General features: G+C 38.8%; 1 protein-coding gene and 1 long non-coding RNA gene across 17 annotated transcripts in view; one reads left to right on the forward strand and one right to left on the reverse strand.

Annotated features, from left to right (window-relative positions):
* ICA1L (islet cell autoantigen 1 like) overlaps positions 1-22,953 on the forward strand; it is a 96,165-nt gene that overhangs the window by 36,595 nt on the left and 36,617 nt on the right. For all 16 annotated transcript variants that reach the window (XM_017884409.1, XM_017884399.1, XM_017884398.1 and 13 more), the window contains 8 exons: positions 4,405-4,573; positions 8,567-8,639; positions 13,551-13,674; positions 15,104-15,302; positions 17,400-17,525; positions 18,612-18,710; positions 19,781-19,863; positions 22,822-22,865. In XM_017884409.1, coding sequence (XP_017739898.1) covers positions 4,412-4,573; positions 8,567-8,639; positions 13,551-13,674; positions 15,104-15,302; positions 17,400-17,525; positions 18,612-18,710; positions 19,781-19,863; positions 22,822-22,865 — 910 coding nt within the window. In that variant the 5' untranslated portion in view covers positions 4,405-4,411. The remainder of the gene's footprint in view (positions 1-4,404; positions 4,574-8,566; positions 8,640-13,550; positions 13,675-15,103; positions 15,303-17,399; positions 17,526-18,611; positions 18,711-19,780; positions 19,864-22,821; positions 22,866-22,953) is intronic.
* Positions 12,847-22,953, reverse strand: part of LOC108537218 (uncharacterized) — a 48,060-nt gene continuing 37,953 nt past the window's right edge. The window contains exons 3-4 of the long non-coding RNA XR_001887730.1: positions 15,179-15,274; positions 12,847-13,132 (exon numbers count right to left, since the gene is read on the reverse strand). This is a non-coding gene — a long non-coding RNA (uncharacterized LOC108537218). The remainder of the gene's footprint in view (positions 13,133-15,178; positions 15,275-22,953) is intronic.

The raw sequence follows: 22,953 nt of genomic DNA on the forward strand, positions 1-22,953 counted from the left end.
GTAAATTTTGGTAAGAAGAATTTCTGCCATCTTCAGTTTGCTCTTAATCCTGTCCAGTTATTTTTTAAAGAGGCAGTCTGTCACACACTCTGTCACCCAGGCAGGAGTGCAGTGGCATAATCATAGCTAACTGTAACCTCAAACTCCAGGGCTCAAGAGATTCTCTTGTATCAGCCTCCCAAAATCCTGGGATTACAGGTGTGAGCCTCCACACCCAACTGCAGTGAATTTTTTTTTTTTTTTTTTTTTTTGGAGACGGAGCCTATATCTGTCGCCCAGGCTGTAGTGCAGTGGTGCGATCTCGACTCACTGCAACCTCTGCCTCCCGGGTACACTCCATTCTCCTGCCGAGTAGTTGGGACTACAGGCGCCTGCCACAACGCCCAGCTAATTTTTTGTGTTTGTGGTAGAGACGGGGTTTCACCGGGTTAGCCAGGACGGTCTCGATCTCCTGATCTCGTGATCCGCCCGCCTCAGCCTCCCAAAGTGCTGGGATTACAGGCGTGAGCCACTGCGCCCGGCCGAATTTTAAATTACAGTTACTGAACTTTGTAACTGGAGAGTTTCAGTTTTACTTGTTTTCTGATATTTTCAGTGTGTTCATTTATTGTGCATACATCCTACTTTAAGTCTGTGTATGTGTTAATAATAGTTGCTTTGAAATAATTATCTCATAATTGCAATATCTGGGAAATCTTTTTTTTTTTTTTTTTTTTTTGAGGCAGAGTCTCACTCTGTTGACCGGGCTGGAGTGCAGTGGCACGATCTTGGCTCACTGCAACCTCCACCTCCCAGGTTCAAGCGATTCTCCTGCCTCAGCCTCCTGTGTCTGGGAAATCTCTGGGGTCTGTTTTTATTGACTGTCCTTTCCCCACTGGAGTATAGGTCACATTTTCCTATTTCTTTATATGTCTAGTGTTTTTATGATTGGATACTTGGGATTTTGAATGATACATTTGAGAGATTGAGGATTCTGTTTTGCTTTTCTGAAAAAGAATTTTTATTTTAGAATCCAGTTAACTTGACTGAACTCAGACTCCAAACTGTCTCCTCTGTAGTGGTAGTGCTGAAATCTTTGCTTAGTTATTTCATTTTTCAGTGACTGATTTTCTGCCATGATTCTTGGGTTTCCCTCCCTTGCCTCATGATTAGTTTAGTGATTAGCACAGGTCTTGGGAGGATTTTATATACAAATTTTGGGGTTTCCTCCTCTTTGGCTCCCTCCCTTTTATGAAATCTCTCCTAAATATCTGATAGTTCTGCCAGCCTTGAACTCTGTTATCTATGTCAAGCCAGTAAGACTTGGCTTCCTGCCTAACCTACCCCCAGTGGTAAGCAGATTTAGCAGTGCCCTCAGTCATAAAAACCACAAATGTGCAAATCCCACCTTTTACAGATTTATCCTCCCGGTCACTTTTTGCCTTTGCCAGGGACCATGTGCCCTCTGTAGGCAAGATAGTTTCCAGAAATGGAGGAGTCGAATTTTTGATGTCCAATCAGATAAGTTACTCTTTCTCTCCCAAAGAGATACTGAGAGAGTGGTTGCGAGGACAGGAGTATATTGTTTGAACTACATCAACATGGAAGTTGACGTAGGGAAGAGGTATTCTCTCCTGATACTCCCTAGTATTTTGTTCTCCTAATTGAGCTTAAACCTGCAGTCAGTTTAGTAAAGGAGATTAACAGTCTGTCATATGGTTGGACTGCTGATAATTCTTACAAAATTGGGAGGAGAGGGAAGGAGGAGGAGGACTGAAAGCAGTTGAGAGCAACCAAAAGCAGAAAGAAACTGGATGGGAAAGAAAAGCTAAGTTTCTCTCAAGACACTTGATGTGTCAGAACAGTATAATGCTTATATCAAATCCATGTTCCCTAGGTACCCAAATTAAATTCCCTCTCTATTCCAAATAATGTACAGACAAATTATCCAGGATAACATATGAAGAGATTTGGCAATTAAATGGTGACTAATATATACTGCCCAGGAATGTAGGAGGATATCCAAAGGTTAATAATCCAGAGGATATCTGGAAAATTGGCCACTTTGTGGACTTTACAGCTTGCCCTTGTTCTATTTTATGCTTTTTATTTAAATCTACTTTGTCTGATACTAATATAGCTATTCTAATTTCATTTCGTTTCTATTTACCTGGTATATCTTAACTCATATCTTTATTTTTATTTATTTATTTATTTTTTTTGAGACGGAGTCTCACTCTGTCACCCAGGCTGGAGTGCTGTGGCCGGATCTCAGCTCATTGCAAGCTCCGCCTCCCGGGTTCACGCCATTCTCCTGTCTCAGCCTCCCGGGTAGCTGGGACTACAGGCGCCGCCACGTCGCCCAGGCTAGTTTTTTGTAGTTTTTTTTTAGTAGAGACGGGGTTTCACCGTGTTAGCCAGGATGGTCTCGATCTCCTGACCTCGTGATCCGCCCGTCTCGGCCTCCCAAAGTGCTGGGATTACAGGCTTGAGCCACCGCGCCCGGCCATATCTTTATTTTTATGCTTCTGTGTCATTTTGTTTTAAGTAGATCTCAAATAGTGTATAGTTGGATTTCGATTTTTGTTTTTTATGATTTGAGATTCTTTGTATTTAAAAAGAAGTTTGCATCTATCATACTAAATAATATAATTGTTCTTCTTCCATCTTCTTGTTTTGTACTTTGTGTTATATGCCTTACTCCTGTTTTTCCCACTCAGTCTTTTGCTTTTGCTCAAGTTTTTCTGGCTCTTTTGTTTTACCCCTAGTAATTTGGAAATTAAACATTCTATTTTGATTTAATTAGTAATTAAAATTAAAAGAAAATGAACCTCTATTTCTTTACTAACATGAAAAATACACTAGTGTCTATCAATGTGCCTGGAAATAACGAATGAGTCACATACTTTAGTATTTCCCTTTTGTTCCTACTCTTACAGTTTGTTGCAATAATTTGAGCTTTAGATCCAAACTGTTATTAGTATTTATTCTTTTTATATATCCTTAAGCAATACTTTTCACATTTGCATTTCCTTATGTAGCTATGTTAACCTTGTTAAGAATAACTTCTTAGAGGTTATTTTATTTTATTTTATTTTTTGAGACGGAGTCTTGCTTTGTCACCAGGCTGGAGTGCAGTAATGCAATCTTGGCTCACTGCAACCTCTGCCTCCTGGGTGCAAGTGATTCTCCAGCCTCAGCCTCCTGAGTAGCTGGGATTACAGGTGCGTGCCACCACGCCCAGCTAATTTTTTGTATTTTAGTAGAGACAGGGTTTCACCATGTTGGCCAGGATGGTCTCGATCTCCTGACCTCGTGATCCACCCACCTTGGCCTCCCAAAGTGCTGGGATTACAGGCGTGAGCCACCACGCCTGGCATACGTTAATTTTTATGTTTACATTTTACAATGTCCATCTGTATTTCTTTTATAACATATCTTCCCTTATACCTAAGGACTTTATTTGTGTTGATTTATTGGACATTAAAATATTTCTTTGAGTGATTTTTAAAGAGTATGTGTTGGAATCTGCATATCTGAAAATATTAAATGGATGTTTGTCTGACATGGCAATTATAACGACAGGAAATCTTCCTAAGTAACTGATAGTAGTATGTAAAGATGTATGTACAAGTTTATTTTGCAGTTTTATTACAAAAGCAAAACTTAGAAAGTAATAAACATCTATAAATAGATACCAGTCAAATAAAATATAATTTTCTCTAGACATAACTGCAAAATCTTGTTTTATCACCTTTGTCATCTAAAATTAATATAAATATATTAATCTTTTGCCTGTTTCATGTGCAAGTTGAAATTGTAACATACATTTAGACCATATAAAGCAAGCATTAGCATGTCAGACTGAGAACATCAATAGTAGGGGCCAGATGTGGTAGTTCACACCTGTAATCCCAGTGCTGCATGAGGCTGAGGCAGGAGCTTGCTTGAGCCCACGTTATCGTGAACTATGATTGCACCACTACATTCCAGCCTGAGCGATGGAACGAGACCCTGACTCTAAAAAAGAATTATATTTAGTACCTTTTTTCCATTTGTCAGATTAAATATTGGCTAGCTAAACATTTATTATTGGTTTTTTTGAGATGAAGTCTCGCCCTGTTAACCAGGCTGGAGTGCAGTGGCATGATCTCGGCTCACTGCAAGCTCCACCTCCCGGGTTCACGCCATTCTCCTGCCTCAGCCTCCCGAGTACCTGGGACTACAGGTGCCCGCCACAACGCCTGGCTAATTTTTTTGTATTTTTAATAGAGACAGGGTTTCACCGTTTTAGCCAGAATGGTCTCGATCTCCTGACCCCGTGATTTGCCTCCCAAAGTACTGGGATTACAGGCGTGAACCACCGTGCCTGGCCTATTATTGAGAATTTTTACAAGAAGTTTAATTTTAGTCTTTTCATTGTAGTCACTCCATGGATTCCTTTGGGCAACCCAGACCAGAAGATAATCAGTCAGTAGTCAGCAGAATGCAAAAGAAATACTGGAAAACTAAACAGGTCTTTATCAAAGCAACAGGAAAAAAAGAGGATGAGCACTTGGTGGCGTCTGATGCTGAACTGGATGCTAAACTTGAGGTAAATTTGAGCATTCTATGTATTGCATATAACCGGCTATTATTTGAGGCTCCAAGGGGGAGTGCAACAAGTTTTCACACTGGAGAGCTTATGGGGATAATAGAATGTTTAGTTGTATCCAGCTGTCAATCAGAGCTCTGACTAGGAGGTCACAGTTCTCACAAACTGAAAATTTGCAAAATTGGTATTCACTAACTTAGATAAAATATGAATAAAGTAGTTTCTCTGGCACACATATTATAGTTTTTAAGCTAAGTCTTAATGAATTAATTACATTCTCAATTGATACCATATACTCATTATATATCAAGTCGTACTATTTTGTATGTAGTACTTTGATGTGGAAATCCTTTTTCTTTTTTTTTTTTCTTTTTTTTTTTTTAAGACGGAGTCTCGCTCTGTCACCCAGCTAGAGTGCCTAATGGGCCGGATCTCAGCTCACTGCAAGCTCCGCCTCCCGGGTTCACGCGCATTCCCTGCTTCAGGCCTCCCAGGTAGCCTGGGCTACAGGCGCCGGCCACCCGTCGCGCCGGCTAGTTTTCTTGTATTTTTTAGTAGTATGACCGGGGTTTCACCGTGTTGTAGCCAGGATGGTCCTCGATCTCCTGACCTCGTGATCCGCGCCGTCTCGGACATCAAATTCCAAAGTTGCGGGATATAAACAGAGCATTGGAGCCACCGCGCCACCAGACCGATGTGAAAATCTTTATACCTCATTGAAATAATTAAATCAACAGCGAATGGAATATAATAGTTATTGTTTCGAACCTATTCTTAATTAAAAAATAGAGTTTGAAATATTTCCCTAATGCCTTTTTTGACTGCTTTTTATTTGTAAGATAATTGCATGAAACATTTAAACCAACGGTAAATGGTTTAAAGTATTAGGCTTAATTAGAGAAGAGTATAATATAAATGATAGAAAAAGTCTGATTTTTTTTTTGGGGTGGAACGGAGGTTTCACTGTGGTTGCCCAGGCTGGAGCAGCAGTGGCGCAATCTTGGCTCCACTAAACCTCCCACCTCCTGGGTTCAAGCTGATTCTCCTGCCCATCAGCCTCCTGAGTAGCTGGAATTACAGGCATGCACCACCATTTCCAGCGTGGAATTTTGTATTCTTAGTAGAGAACACGGGTATCTCCCTGTGGTCAGGCTCGGTCTCAGCACTCCTGACTCAGGTGATCCCACCTGCCTCAGCCTTCAAAGTGCTGGGATTACGGTGGAGCCACCCATGCCCAGCTCAATGTCTGACATTTTTAAATGCAGATTTACTAACTCAACACTATTATATATAACTAGTTTAAGCTAACTCTTACAAATATTTCTAAGCAGGGATTCTGTTATACTTGGGAATATAATCATTATGGTGGGATTTCTTAAAAAATACGGGTCTATAAGCTGGTCTTGATCAAAGTATTTTCATTCTGCAAAAAGTAAAAAACCCTTACTGGCCAAAACAAATATGGAAATAGATAAAAAATTTAACAAGATTTTACTTTTGTATTGAAAAGTAATTGCTAGGATTCAGTGCAATGTGTAAAATGAAGACTTTATTATTATTGTGTGGTATGTATAACGCAACAGGAACTTGTTCCAGATATATTCCCATCGGAAGTGGGAATGATGAAGGTTTTGTATTGTTTTACATTGTTAGGTCCATCTGTGGGTGAATGTTTTATATTCAGTGTAAAATCTGGCCATTAATTAAGTATTTGGAATCACCAAGAACTGTCTTCCACATTTGTATTTTTTAAGATGAAGAAACAGTTTTATTATATTTTTTTTGTTTTTTTTTTTGTGGAAAAGTAAAAATGATTACTATTTAAACCTCTCTGGAAAACATATATGCAAGCATAATCATGTTCATTTGCGTAGTAGAACTATCTTTCTATATTCTTTTTTTTTTTTTTTTTTAAAAAAAAAACTAGCCTGGTGTGCTCCAGGCTTGGCTGGTTGGTTTGTTTTTTTTGATTATTCGTTGTTGGGTTTTTAGTGCGGTTGCCATGATCTTTCAGCTTTCATCATGCAATACTCTCTTGTCCCCCAGGTGGTTTTGTCAATGGTGATTTCTTCTGCCTTCAAGCTGTCGCCAAGAGAGTTCTGGTGATTTTTATCATGGTATGCCTGCCGACTCTAGTGGAGCGGTTGGCTATATTGTGTTTGTTATTTGTTTTAGTTTTTGTATTTTTAGTAGAGACAGGGTTTCACCATGCTGGACAGGCTGGTCTCTAACTCCTGAACTCAGGCGACCCACCCACTCGCCTCGCCTCCTCAAAGTGCTGGGATACAGGCAGGAGCCCATGAGCTACCGTGCCCAGTCTTTTGTATTCTTTTCTAATCTTCTTCCGTATGCATTTAAAACAGATTTTACAATTGCCAAATCCAGATACCAAATGCACTTCAAATATGTCTAAAGTCAATAAGGAAAATCGATGCCCTGCTCCTCCTTTTACGATTTTCGTGTTTATTATCTATCTTCTTTAAGGTTGATCAAACATAAAAAATAATAATAAAAACTGCTCCAGGATAGATGTTCCAGGCTTCTTGATGATATTAGGCATCTGAAAAATCAAGGTTAGGGCTTTTAGTATTTATAGCAGTACCAAGGTCTTTTTGAACTAAGTCACATAAAAATTCTTTAGTGTAGCTGGGCGCCGGTGGGCTCAGCCTGTGATCCCAGCACTTTGGGAGGCCCCTAGGCGGCGGATCACGAGGTCAGAGAAGCGAAACCATCCTGGCGAACACGGTGAAACCCTATCTCTACTAAAAATACAAAAAAATTAGCCGGGCCGTGGGTGGTGGGCACCTGTAGTCACCTCAGCTTCTCAGGGGCTGAGGCAGGGAATGGTGGTGAACCCTCGGGAGGCGACCGGAGCTTGCAGTGAGCCGGAGATCGCGCCCACTGCACTCCAGCCTGGGAGACAGAGCGAGACTCCGTCTCAAAAAAAAACAAAAAAAAAAAATTCTTTAGTGTAGATTCTGAACAGATAGGCCTTGCTGTTAAAAAAAAAAAAAAAATCTAATCCCAGCACTTTGGGAGGCTGAGGCAGGTGGATCACGAGGTCAGGAGTTCAAGACCAGCCTGGCCAAGATGGTGAAACCCTGTCTCTACTAAAAATACAAAAATTAGCTGGGCATGGTAACAGGCACCTGTAAACCCAGCTACTCAGGAGGCTGAGGCAGAAGAATCGCTTGAACCCAGGCGGCAGAGGTTGCAGTGAGCCGAGATCGCACCACACCACTGAACTCCAGCCTGGGTGACAGAGTGAGACTCCACCTCAAAAAAAAAAAAAAATCCTCATTGTAGTTATACTCTAAAACTTATGCTGGCTTGTTTATCTGGGAACACCTACATGTATTAATTTGTTGAAGAGTTATGTCATGTATATAGTGTGGCCTCATCTCAGATTTTCATGTGCTTAATTTTGAAACGAGAGTCTACTGGATATTTCCTTTTCTGTTAGCAATTAGCAGCAGTAGTAATGAAAGAATTAATATCTATAGAAAATTCTAAAAAAAATCTAAAAATAATTTATATTTGATGTTATAATACATTATTTAATTTTTATAGTAAATTCACTAATCTGTTTTGCTTAGACCAGTATGGAAGAAAAGCCAGACTCGGAGTTAACACTTTGTAAGGTTATCTACACTCTGTTCATCTGTGGTTGGCAATATTTGATGCAGTTTATATTAGATTTATGTTTTTGTTATTTAGATTGTTTGGAGCTGAGATGAGGACAAACTTGTCACTTTTAATTTTTTGTTTGCTCCCATATATTTATTATCATTTTTTCCAGCTCTCATGGAGGAATGTGCTTTCTACATAGGAGGTAAAACCAAAACTAAAGCACATGTCATAGCCAAGGAAAATAGACGTAATGTTTTTAAAACAGACATAATACTTACAAGAAAATGTTATGCTTTTGGAGTGCTTATAACATATGTTTGTTTCTAGTTCTTTAAATTGTCCTAATAAAATTTATATCTCAAGGTTTTTCACTCCGTTCAAGAGACATGCACTGAACTTCTGAAGATAGTCGAGAAATACCAGCTAAGACTCAATGGTATGAAATCATAGATATCTATCTGATAATTCCCATTTAAAATAAATATTAGCATTTTTTAAAATGAAAGATTTAATGTAATAGTAGAACAATTTTGTGAATAGCATCTTATGGCAGAATATGAATATTTACAGTGACCTGTTCTCAAAGGCACCCCAGTATTCTCTCTTTTCTCCTCAGTTAATCAAATCCTCTAACCCAGATTTATGTTTTGCTGATATTCTTTTTTTTCTTTGAGACAGGGTCTTTCTCTGTCACCCAGGCTGGAGTGCAGTGGTGCGATCACAGCTCACTACAGCCTCCACCACCTGGGCTCAAGTGATCCTCCCGCCTCAGCCTACCAAGTAGCTAGGATTACAGGCGTGTATACCTGTATACCACTATACCTGGCTAATTTTTGTACTTTTTTGTAGACACAGGGTCTCACTACGCTGCCCAGACTGGTTTCAAACTCCTGGTCTCAAGTGATCCTCCTGCCTCGACCGCCCAAAGTGCTGGGATTACAGGTGTGAGTCACCATGCCTGGGCCTGCCCAGCATCTGAAATGGATTTGTTTCCATCACTTAAACCTCTCTTTCTTGACTCCCACTTGCCCTTGCAGTTAAATTTCATTCCTCTGCTGCTGTTTACAGAAAAACGTGATATAATTGTCTGTATGCATGGTCTCTGTTCCTTTCCTTCCACTTTCTCTTGTACTCACTCCAGTCAAGTTTTCGGCTAATTTTTTTTTTTTTTTTTTTTTTTTTTTTTTTTTTTTTTTTTTGAGACGGCGTCTAGCTCTGTCGCCCAGGCTGGAGTGCAGTGGCGTGATCTCGGCTCACGGCAAGCTCCGCCTCCCGGGTTCCCGCCATTCTCCTGCCTCAGCCTCCCGAATAGCTGGGACTACAGGCGCCCACCACCACGCCCGGCTAATTTGTATTTTTAGTAGAGACGAGGTTTCACTGTGGTCTCGATCCCCTGACCTCGTGATCCGCCTGCCTCGGCCTCCCAAAGTGCTGGGATTACAGGCGTGAGCCACCGCGCCCGGCATCCAGTCAAGTTTTCATCCCCATCACTCCACCAAATTTCTCTTGTCAAGGTCATGATTAACCAACTCCTGTCTAAATGTGGCTTATCACATTATTTAACACAGTTGATTATTTCCTATTCCTTGATACACTTTCTTCACTTGGCTTTCTGGGTTTTCCTCCTCCTGGTCACTCTTTCTTGGCATCCTGCCTTTGCTGATCCTCTTCTCTCCTGGACCTGTTCGGGTTAAAACTCAATCTTTGGATCACTTTTCCTTTTTTAATTACCATGGGCCTGCTGGACATGGCTACCTCTCTAATCACACCTCCTAAAACTTTCTCTCCTTTAGCCATGTTAATATCTTACATAGTAGGCATATCTGCATAGTGGAATCCCTAACTTCCTTTGGGTATTTGGTCAAATGTCATCTTTTTAAATGAGGCCCTCCCTGAACTGCATATCTAAAATGCAATACTCTCTGCCCTCAGAGGATACAAAAAATACAATACAATACAATACAATACAATACAATACAATACAATACAATGCAATGCAATACCCTTTTCTCTCAAAACTCCCTGTCCAGTTAACAATATTCAACATTCTATATATTTTGTCCATTGTTTTTCTTCCCACCACTAGAATATGCCCTCCTTAAGGGCAGACTTTTTTTTTTTTTTTTTTTTTGAGGTGGAGTCTCACTCTGTCGCCCAGGCTGGAGTTCAGTGGCGCGATCTCAGCTCACTGCAACCTCTGCCTCCCGGGTTCAAGCAGTGCTCTGCCTCAGCCTCCCAAGTAGCTGGGATTATAGGCACTTACCACCACGCCCGGCTAATTTTTGTATTTTTAGTAGAGATGGGGTTTCACCATCTTAGCCAGGTTGGTCTTGAACTCCTATCCTCGTGATCCACCCGCCTTGGCCTCCCAAAGTGCTGGGATTACAGGCGTGAGCCACTGCACCCGGCCAGGACAGAATTTTTCTGTTATATTTCTGTGTCCCCAGTCTAGAAACAATGTCTAGCATGTAGTCAGTACTCGATAAATATTTGATTTCAATGAATCAATAATTTTTCTCATGTAGCTATGTAAATTAATCTCATCGCTTTATAATCAGAGCTTATACATTGTCCCATTAAAGAAAGAAATCCAATAAACCGTGATTATTCAAGTATTTTTTTGACTACCTGCCATGTGCTTTTCCCAAGGAAATAGTTGGAGAAACAACTTTTGTAACAAAAGAGAGACAATATAAGTAGTATGTAATTGAGTTCAGAATAATGATATAGACATAACTGAATTCCTAGGAGTGAAAAATAACCATGGATTAGAGTAATTGGTAAAGGCAACTCTATAGACAGGAATTGAGGTAAAACTTAAAGGATTTATAGAAGTTGAACATGTAGAGAAGAGACTTGGAGTTTAAAGAGCTTAAAGAATGAGAACAGCCTGCATGGACAGTTTGTCATTGAAACTAATGGGAGGATAAAGGAACAAAGGAAATTTGGGGTCAGATTACTAACGACCTTACATATTTTACCAAGCAGTAAAAGGCCATCACAATCACTGGACCAAGTGAGTCCTGTCTTAGAAATGAAAATGTGAAGAAAATCAGCAAGTTTATATACCCTGAAATCACTAGATCTTTTAGCACTCTGGTAGAGCATTTCAGGATAAGGAAGAGATATACATATATAGATTTAATTGTGTATTTTCGCTTCAAGATTGTGTATAAATACGTGATTTCTTGAAGACAATTGTATTAATACATCTGTTGGGAGTAACATCAGACAAATGCAGTAGGTTAGTCCAGCACCATAACTTTATGGGAATCTCTTGACTGTGGGGAGAACACGTCAGGGAGGGGTCTCTGTAGATTTTGGCAGGCAGGTCTCAACATAGAAGCAGCAAAGATTCAGCCTCATTGACTGCCCTTTCTGCAATGATAAAGGTAAGCTTCAGTGATCATTTATGTTCAGTTGATAGTTGATAATGAAGTATTCCAAGTATTCAAAGTGCTTTCTGAACCACTATACCCAAATGAATATTTTCTAGTAGGTGGTTTTTTTTTTTTGTTTTGTTTTTTTGTTTTTTTTTTTTTGATGTGGAGTCTCGCTGTGTCACCCAGGCTGGAGTGTAGTGGCACGATCTATGCTCACTGCAAGCTCCACCTCCCGGGTTCATGCCATTCTCCTGCCTCAGCCTCTCGAGTAGCTGGGACTACAGGCGCCTGCCACCACGCCTGGCTAATTTTTTGTATTTTTAATAGAGATGGGGTTTCACCGTGTTAGCCAGGATGGTCTTGATCTCCTGACCTCGTGATCCACCCGCCTCAGCCTCCCAAAGGGCTGGTATTACAGGCGTGAGCCACCGTGCCCGGCCCTAGTAATTTTCATTGAGGTATATTTTATGAAGTTCTGATTCAAAGGAAATGTGTAAACTATACATCAGCATTAAATTAGCGTGACTCCCCAAACCGCATCTGCTCTGAATCAGGTCAGTTGTTAATGGTTTTATTAGAGATGAGACTACAGACTGTGTAGACACCTTCCTCAGTACACCATTGTGCTCTCCTTGGGTCACTCTTACAGGCATGGTGGCGAGGACAGGGGGAGTGGGGAGGTAGCATGAGGAGGCCTGAGTTCTGTTGCTGCCCCACAAATAGGCATTTACCTTTCAGTTTTAACTTTGATTTTCTATGAAGTAGGATGAAATTAGGCATGACATTTGTTGTTATGTACTTTAAGCTTATAATTGGAGCGCAGTGGGTTTTCTCCCCTTATTAGTCTTACTGTGGTTACAGGATCAGCTTACACTAGATCAGTATTTCTTAAATTGTGGTGAAGGACTTTTTTTTTTTGTTGCATGGTTTACTTTCAATCTGTTGTAAACTGATACCTTTGTAAAATTCAATAAAAATGAATTTTCAGCTGAGCACTGTGACTCGTGCCTGTAATTCCAGTGCTTTGGGAGGCCAAGGTGGGAAGATGGCTTGAGGCTAGAAGTTTGAGACCAGCATGGGCAACATAGTGAGACCCTGCCTCTAAAATAATTTTTTAAAAATTAGTCAAGCACTGTGGCTCATGCCTGTAGTCTAAGCTACTCAGGAGGCTGAGGCAGGAGGATCCCTTGAGCCCAGGAATTTGAGGTTGCAGTGAGCTATGATCAAGCCACTGCACTCCAGGCTGGGCATCAGAGCAAGATCCCATCTTTTAAAAAAATAACTTTCAGAAAAATGAAATAAAATGCGGGAAAAATGTATTATAAGCTCACTTTATTAGATGTGACAAATATAAAATGCTCAAAGTCTGTATACAGTTATTCTCAGCTTCCTTACTTCTTTGCTTGTCACAGCTTGGTAACAGAGGATTCTGGACCGATACTGGTCCATGGCCCACACTGAGCAGCAGTGCACTAGATGACAGTTTTTAGGGTTGCTGGAGCAGAACTGTGGACATCTGTGGGTCTGGGATACCGAGCATAGGAAACTGAAGCCAGGATGGAGTCAAGAATGAATTAACAAGTTTAAATAGGAAACAAATACTTTGTAAGAGGCAATTATCCTAAAATACATCTCTGCACATTTGAAAATGCCTCATTTATGGCTTTGTTTTGTAGTTTTGAGGGATTTTTGTCACTAAAAATCAGTCCTTCTCAAAGCGAGGTCCATGGATTCACTGTGTCGAAACCATCTGGAGTGCTGATAAGAAGCCAGATTCCCTAGACCTATGGAAACTAGAGTCTCTGGAAATGGAGCCCAGGAATTGCATTTAAAAAATAAGTCTCTCTTCTTCCCCCCAAGTAAATCTTGTATAGAAAGTTATTGCTGTGAGAATTTTAGTTGTGTATATGTTTTAAACAAATGATGAAAGGACACAATTAACTACACTGTAATTTTTTTCCTAGTTATATCAGAGGAAGAAAATGAGCTAGGGCTCTTTTTAAAGTTTCAAGCGGAACGGGATGCAACTCAAGCTGGCAAAATGATGGACGCCACTGGCAAGGCACTTTGTTCTTCAGCCAAGCAAAGGTTTACCATGGTGGTTCATTATCTTGAATCTGTAGTCAATCTGACAGTTTTGACATATGTACTTAAATTTGCATATTTGTAAAGGTCACTGTTCATTCTAATAAAGGGTTAAAGAGAAATATACCGCAGTTATATGTTTTGACACCTAATTCTTAATTACTAATTCTGTATTCAAAATAATTATTTAATGATTGATGTTCTTTTCTTTTATTTCCCCTAAAATCAGACAAGTGTCAGTTATATTTCTCAACTGGTTTAATGTAACAGTCATAGAATGACTAATATCTTAAAATGTGTATTTCCAATTTCACTTTTGATACCATACTATAAATACAGTGGTACTTTTTAATTAGAAGAATTTTTTTCTTCTTAATTACATAGTTTCCAGTTATTATTTCAGTTTCTAATATAATGATACCTACTGGAAAGAATCTCCTGTAATTACTAAACCGAGCCCAAATCTTTAGCATTTAAGAAGAATAAAATAGTCCTTATCAGACCTATAATGATGGTATCCAATTTATATAGCTTTATTCTGAAACATCACATCAGTGCAGAGTCTCTCTCGAAGGAAGTGACATGGAGGTACTAAGTACAGGGCCCTCCAATGGCCACTAAGCAAAAAGGAGGAATTGGATTTAATTTGTGTTTCTTAAATACTTGTCTTGTCCTCATCCTCAGCTGCTAAGAACTCCATACTCATTAGTTCTCCTAGAATCTCATCTACTCTGCCAAACCCAGGTTTTCCCTGAACTTGTCAAATGAAAGGTTTCTGTTAATTGGATTATGCTTTATGAATGCAGGTTCTCTGTTCCTCTCAACTGTTTTCTAAATGGCACATTTACTTGGCAGGTTATTTATACATGGAATAACATCCAAAGTATTGCAAAATGACATATTTCCTAAAGTAACAAGGGGGGAGGTTTAGACACTTTTTTTGTTTGTTTGTTTTTGAGGTGGGGTTTCACTCTGTTGCCCAGGCTGGAGTGCAGTGGTGCCATCTCGGCTCACTGCAACCTCCACCTCCCGGGTTCAAGTGATTCTCCTGCCTCAGCCTCCCGAGTAGCTGGGATTACAGGCACCCGCCCACCACTCCCGGCTAATCTTTTGCATTTTTAGTAGAGACAGGGTTTCGCCATGTTGGCCAGGCTGATCTCAAACTCCTGACCTCAGGTGATCTGCCTGCCTTGGCCTCCCAAAGTGTTGGGATTACAGGCGTGAGCCACCGCTCCCGGCCAACACATATTTATTGATAATTCAGAGTTGGCTTTATGATCCTTATTTGCTTTCAAAATCTCCTTAGGGAACTTAATAAATTTTAACTTGTAGATTCATCTTGTTAGCAAATATGCTTTGTCATTGGTTTAAACTTTGTTTTGTTTTACTTATGATGTGTTCAGCCCTCTGATTTTTACCTCTCTGCCATTAGATTGGCCCTGTGTACTCCTCTGTCTCGTCTGAAGCAAGAAGTAGCAACATTCAGCCAAAGGGCGGTATCTGATACCTTGATGACAATTAATCGGATGGAGCAGGCGCGCACAGAATACAGAGGAGCTCTGCTGTGGATGAAAGATGTATCCCAAGAGCTGGACCCAGACACCTTAAAGCAAATGGAAAAGTTTAGAAAAGTATGAAAATGTATCCTTTTCCTTTTCTTGGTGTATGGAATACGGAACTGCCACAGAATAATTAAGATAATAAAATTTCAGGCGTTTTTTGAGAAATATATGTTTCATTATACGTTCTTGGTTGCTTGGAGACTAGTTGAAGTACAAAAGTTTGTCACACTTTTATTTTTACTCCTGGAGTGGCGTCTTCACACTGTCTACCTTTTTTATTAATTTTTTTATCTGTCTCATGATAGATCTAAATTACTTCTTAAATGTGCTTGCTTAAACTTTTGAGATTCGTTGCAGGAAGAAAATAGTTTATTACAGTGGGACAAAAGTAATTTAAGTAAAAACTCATGTAAAATGATTGTTAATTATAAGAAAATATGAAGGTTATCAAAATTTTTATTCTGTCACAATACAAAGTTTGGCCACAGACTTCATAAGCAACTATGTATGAACATATGTTTTTGCTAAATAAACTCCTTATTATAAATTATAGCCCCTCATTTTATGATACATAAATAACAAAATTCATTTTATCATTCATTTCATAAATAGAGACCCCATAATAAAAATCATAATATTTAATACTGATGGAGCCATGACTCTGGGCCAGATGTTAAGTGGTTTGCCTCATTGATTACACACAACAGCCCTATGAAGTAGGTGAATACATGGCCTCAGGCCACAACAACCTTGTATTCCATCCCTTTTACATCCTTTGACAGAATACAGTCCAAGGGAGTGATTGAACAACATTGTGAATGCGCTAAATGCCACTTAATTGAACACTTTAAAATTGCTAATTGTATGTTATGCAACTTTCACCTCAATTTTTAAAAGAAGAATAATGTATTAGTCTATTTTCATGCTGCTGATAAAGACATACCCGAGACTGGAAAGATATTTAATGGACTTAACAGTTTCACGTGGCTGGGGAGGCCTCACAATCATGGTAGAAGGCAAGGAGGAGCAAGTCACGTTTTACATGGATGGTGGCAGGCAAAAGAGCTTGTTTTAAAACTCCCCTTTTAAAACTATCAGATCTTGTGAGACTTACTATCACAAGAACAACATGGGAAAGACCTGCCCCCATGATTCAATTATCTCTCACTGGGTCCCTCCCATAACATGGGAATTCAAGATGAGATCTTGGCAGGGACACAGCCAAACCACATCAAATACAATCCAAGTCCCTATCTGGACCCTAAAAACCCTGCATGGCCTGATCCCTGGTCCCTCCACAACCACATGTTGTACTTCCTTCCTACACTCCAGGAAGAATGTGCTCTACCTCCTTACTGCTTGTTCTTCTAACATGATAAGGTCTTCACCCCCTACCACTCTCAGAACCTTTGTCCTTGCTTGTCCCTAGTTCTGGAATGGTCTCCCCAGGGTCTTAGTGTAGCCTGCTCATCATCTTTCTGTCCCAGTTCAAACATCATGCATGATCTCACAGGGAGTTTCATGTCATCAGTCATTCATTTCTGTTTACTTATTTGCTACCTTTGCAACTATATATTTATTTACTTCTTTTTTTTCCTGTGCCTCCCTACCCAAGAACATTGTTTTGTTCACCACAGTATCTCAGAGCCTAGAACAATGCCTTGCACATAATAGATAATAGGTACCTTATATTTGTTGAATGAATATATTAAAAAGTTGAGTATTCACACTACCTGATGGCATGACTCACCATTTATTCAAGAAATACAATAGGCCTCTACTGGAATTTATAAATATCTGCATGATTCAGAAATATTATTAATATTTCTCAGTACTTTAACGAGGTCCCCTTTCCATTTATTCTTCTGCTCTTAGCTAAGTGCTACCTATGAATAGTTTTAGATGTTTCTTTTTATTTGGAATAGTTTTTTAAAAACTATTTGCTTTCCATCTATTATCTCATACTTTCTCAGCATAAAGATATCTTCTGGAAAGAATCTCCTATAGTTACTAACAGTAGCCAAAATCTTCATCATTACTCATGAAATATTAATGATACAGGGAAAAGGAATTAGTCTTTATTATAATTTATTTCTGAAAATATTTATTATGAACCTATGTACTATATACTATATATCTGTAATAAAAATTAGCATTTTATTGCAGGTACAGATGCAAGTGAGAAATAGCAAAGCTTCTTTTGACAAGTTAAAGATGGATGTTTGTCAGAAAGTGGATTTACTTGGAGCTAGTCGCTGCAATATGCTGTCTCATTCGCTCACTACCTATCAGGTACCCACCTCCATGGTCAGCATGTCCTTGCAGTAAAGATGAGTGGTGAGATTCCTTTTTAAAAGTTGTCTAGAGGGTGCAAAAAACTATGTGTGATTAGATTCCTTTGAATAGCAGTGTTGGGCTTAGAAACCAAAGTTTTCTAATTCTAAGTTCTATGTTCTTTTCATTCTGCCAAGTTGCCATTCCGTATCACTTTAACCTCAGAAGTCTCACTTGTGCTTATATTACCACAAATCACATATAAATAACACACAATGAATAAGTTAGATATTAATAAGTAGCAGTTATTGATTTTACATATATTTTAAATGGAAAAAATTGAATAAACTGTACTTACATAAGAAAAGAGTAATAAACTACAGGAAATGGACATTAACTCCTGCTTTTAGGGAGTCTGCCTATTTCAGTTCAGTACTGTGGGATTCAGGAATGGAGAAAGGATGCACTTGAAAATAACTGTGTGTGATATCTGTTTAGCATCTTGCCTGAAACACAACAGCTATGAGTTCAATTCTCCTTTATTCTATCCATTCATCCCCCTCACTTTAATCAGAAACCCTGAAGCAGCAAGGAAAATTTCCAATTACTTGAGTTAGCTTGAGAACACATTTTTTGGCAAATCTCTCTTGAACTCTAGATGAAAGGGCAGATTTAGGGGTAAATGTAATTTTTCTCCAATTAAAAAGTTTTATATATTCCCATTAACATAAAGACTACACATATGTCCCTCCTTTAACAGAGACTGGTATTTTTGTGCTTTTAACATTTCTCTTCTTGATATCTCAGATGTTCTAATCCCTAACTTTTCATTCTCTAAGCTGCAGTTACTCTCTAGGTGGCTCCAGTGTGCATTCCTGTGCTGTTTATACAGATAACACCCACACGTGCAGACAAAGATGCCAATTCTTATGCACAATCACTATTTGCAGTGCTTTATGGTTCCCCAAACTTGGAAAATTCAATTTAGTTCCTGCTGCTTCTTATTTGGCAACTGTTCATCTACTAAACTAGTAAGGAAATATAGCACTTAAAAAATCATGGAGGTGAAGGAGAACTGTAGTATCAACTTTTCTTTTTTTGCAGAGGACACTGCTTGGATTCTGGGAGAAAACAGCTCGAATGATGTCCCAAATTCATGAAGCCTGTATTGGCTTTCATCCATATGATTTTGTAGCTCTCAAGGTACATTGCGTTCCATGTTCTCTTGTATAGATGTATTACACTTCATTCAGGTGATAACATTGAAACTGCTTTTTTTTTTTTTTTTTTTTACCAAGGTTAATTTAAAATTAACAAAACATTGAGAAACATCCTCCTTCAGCCAAGGGTCAGCATTTTCCTAATTGCAAATGCTGCCAGCAACACTGAAATACATAGGAATACTGCTGGCAGGCTCAAGATATTAGTAGGACAGGGAAAAAGAGGGAGACAGTAAAAAGAAAATTTAAATGCAAAGGAGATAAGAAAAGGCTATGGAAAGGAAAACTTAAGAGGAACAAGTGATGGAAAGTGGTCATGTGTTCTCAAAATGACCAGATTACCTACCTGACAATATTATAAGTTACAGAAAAACTTTGTTTTACTTTTACACTGATGTCATGGATATGGTTCATGATACCAACATTATGCCAGGTTTCAGTACCTTTTAACTTACCATTCATTCTGCCTTATTTTCAGTAAAGCTTGAAAGTGTTGCTGGCTGGTTTGTTCAAGCTGGATGTGGTATTTGTGATAGGCTTGCATATTTCTGGGGTTTAGGATGGATGTTAAAGTCATGTTCTGATATGGCATCTTCCAGCCCCAAAGATGCCCTTGAATTAGGTTGTTTTTTGTTTTGTTTTATTTTGACTTTTTATATAATAAATGCTTTGCTGTATGGCATACTGTGTATTTAGGCAAATTTTATATCCAATTTCTGCTCAGAATCAAAATTGAAAATCTTTAGCTGTATTTAGAGCATTGCGATACAGGCTAGCAACATAGTTTAAGTGTGCTTTAGGCCTATTACTAAGTCGCTAAACTAATCTGTGGCTACCCCACATCACAGTATGTGCAGTTTGCACAGGCAGCCAGGAGATATGAAACTCAGTAGCTCAGTTCAGATTACAATAGCATACATGTCCTATATCTTTCACTCTGTAGTTCAGAACTTCCTATTTCATATGGTTCTTTAGAATTTATATTCTCATTTTCTTTGCAGAGAGGAAGAAACATTCTTTCTATCTACTTAACATTGACTTTCTTATCCTTAGCAACTACAAGACACTCCAAGCAAGCTTACTGAAGACAATAAATATGAACAAATAGGCGGTTTTCTTACTGAACAGCTCAATAAGTAAGCAGGCATAAGTCATCTGTGTCATGTTATAGAAGTCCTGGATATCATATGATACATGTGGAAAGAATTGTTTCTTCTCTTACTGAATATTTGTTTCTGTGTCATTTTTCCAATCAACACTAAACATTTGTGTCATAGTCTGTTTTGCTATAACAGAATACCTGAGACAGGGAAATTTATAAAGTAAAAAAGTTTAGCTCATGGTTCTGCAGGCTGGGAAGTTCAAGAGCATGGCCCTGGTTTCTGGTGAGGGCTTTAGTGCTGCTTCATAACATGGTAGAAAAGGTCAAAGGGGAAGCAGACCTGTGTGAAGAGGCAAAATCAAGGGGCGTGCTGGCTATATAACAACCCATTCAGAAGCATTCCTGAGAGAACTAATCCAATCTCATGAGAGTGAGAACTCACTCATTACCATGAAAAAGGCACCAAACCATTCATGACGGATCTGCCCCCATAACCCAAACACCTCTTACTAGGTCTCCACCTCCCAATACTCCCACATTGAGGTTGGGGTCAGATTTCAACAAGAGTTTTGATGAGGAGAAATTCAAACCATAGCAATTTGTTTTGAAACCATATATATGTATATTTATTTATTTATTTCCATTTTTTTTCTTAATATCCAGATCCTACACAAATTTTTTCCATTTTTTAACATAGCAGGCAAAGGACATGACAGGAGTATCAAACTGATTGGGGTCATTAAGAGTCTGTCATTTGGGATACTGAGCCTTGTATTAAGAGCTACAAGTACCTCTAGTGACTCTTGAAATGGGCAGCTAGAGAGAAGAAAGGGACAGGTACCAGCATCTGTGAAATAAACTATGAGAAATCTGTTTCCAGAATGACACACATAGGACTGGGACTGGTTACCTGAAAATATGGGCTGTTGCCATGTACATCCTTCATGTCCCCTGTTTCCCTTTTATTATATTGTCCCTTTGTTTTTCTTTCAAAGCTGCTATTTAATTCTCATTTTAACCAGATTCAATATATTAACGAACTCAGAAATAAGGGCCAGTGATAAACCCTATAGTGTTGAGTAGAAGGTGATCATGAGAGAGTGGTTTGTTATAAAGCCCAACGTGCTTTGGAGTTTGCCTCCTGGCACGTGTCCACTTCCCCTTTGACCTTCTCTACCATGTTATGATGTAGCACTAAAGCCCTTGTCAGAAGCCGGGGCCATGATCTTTAACTTCCCAACCTGCAGAACTAAATGAACCTCTTTTCTTTATAAATTACTCAGTCTCAGGTATTCTGTTAAAGCAACACAAAATGAATAAGACACAAATATAACATAAGACATTTTCCCATCTTCTCTATGAGGAAATCCAAACCAATTTTTTTTTGCTAACTTGAATGTTTAAATGTTTTAAGATAAACATTGATCAAATGTCTAGTTATAAATTAAATTTGTGAATTTTTATATTGACTTTTGACTTTTTTTTTTTTTTTTTTTGACAGTGTCTCACTCTTTTTGTCCAGGCTGGAGTTCAGTGGCACAATCTCAGCTCACTGCAACCTCCCCATCCCAGGTTCAAGCAATTCTCCTGCCTCAGCCTCCCGAGTAGCTGGGATTACAGGCATGCACTACTAAGCCCAGCTAATCTCTGTATTTTTTAGTAGAGATGGAGTTTCACCATGTTGGCCAGGCTGGTCTCGAACTCCTGACCTCAAGTGATCTGCCCACTTCAGCCTCCCAAAGTGCTGGGATTACAGGAGTAAGCCACCACGCCTGGCCTATACTGACATTTAAAATCATATGTTACATGAACTATATTAATTTAGTAAAATTTTTCCATTCTCACATTTCACAAGAGTTTTATTCAAAATCTTCTCATGTATCTTTAGCATTATGAGAGCTACTTTTCAAGTTAACTAGTAGATAGCCAAGCTGTTCACTTCTCTTCCATCCAAGTTCTTTAAAAAAACATAATACTGTTAGGGAAAATTTCATTTCAGGTCATGAGTATTTATTTGCTCTGTAGGTTTATTTGTGTAGTATTTATAAGTAAATACTGTATAGATTTTTAAGTATCTTTAAAGATTTATTAAAAACAACTTTCAATACTAGCAACTGTGAGGTCATGCCCCAGGTGTAGTGACTATGTCTGTGTTCAATTTATTTTTCTTTCTTTTTTTTTTTTTTTTTTTGTTTTGCTGTGTTTTTAGACAGAGTCTTGCCCTGTCACCCAGGCTAGAGTGCAGTGCACGATCTCGGCTCACTGCAACCTCCACCCCCCAGGTTAAAGCAATTCTCCTGCCTCAGCCTCCTGAGTAGCTGGGATTACAGGCACGTGCCACCACACCTGGCTAATTTTTGTATTTTTACTAGAGACAGGGTTTCACCATGTTGGTCAGGCTGGTCTCAAACTCCTGACCTCGTGATCCGCCTGTCTCAGCCTCCCAAAGTGCTGGGATTACAGGCGTGAGCCACCGTGTCCGGCCCAATTTCTTTGTCTTAACTTTTTCTTTTTTATATCAGATAGATGCTATAAATACCCAAAATTAGTATTGACTGAGGATATTTTAGGCTGATGTGTCTTGCAAACATCACTTAGTTGTTCAAAATAGGGTACTACATCTTTTCTGGAGTTCTTCATTCCCTTGATTTAGTTCACAAGTGTTCTTAAAACCTTTCAAGGCTTGAAAATGAAACTTCTTATTCTATGGCTTTGATGGTGAAGGTTCTTGAAGATTGAGTACTAAGGATGATGCCTGGTGCTTTGTAGATACTCAGTAAATGTTTATTGAAGGAATAAGGGGTGAAATGTCTGTATAGATCTATAAAAGAAGTAGGAAATTCACCAGATATAGATTTTAGGGGATCTAGTGGACAATTTTATGTTTCCTGAGTAGAAAATTCTTTTTAACCATATAAAACTGTTTGGGGAATATAATTCACAGGTGTGTTATAACAAAAAAATCTACATTTTTTTTTTGTTTTTACTTCAGGCTAGTTTTGTCTGATGAGGAAGCAAGCTTTGAGAGAGAACAAGGTAAGATGGTAAATTTATTACTTTGAAATGGTCACATTTTAAATGTCAAAATAGTTTATCACAGGCTTTTTTTTTTTTTTTTTTTTTT

This window comes from Rhinopithecus bieti, unplaced genomic scaffold, assembly GCF_001698545.2.
Source record: "Rhinopithecus bieti isolate Rb0 unplaced genomic scaffold, ASM169854v2 scaffold_14229, whole genome shotgun sequence".
Lineage (NCBI taxonomy): Eukaryota > Metazoa > Chordata > Mammalia > Primates > Cercopithecidae > Rhinopithecus > Rhinopithecus bieti.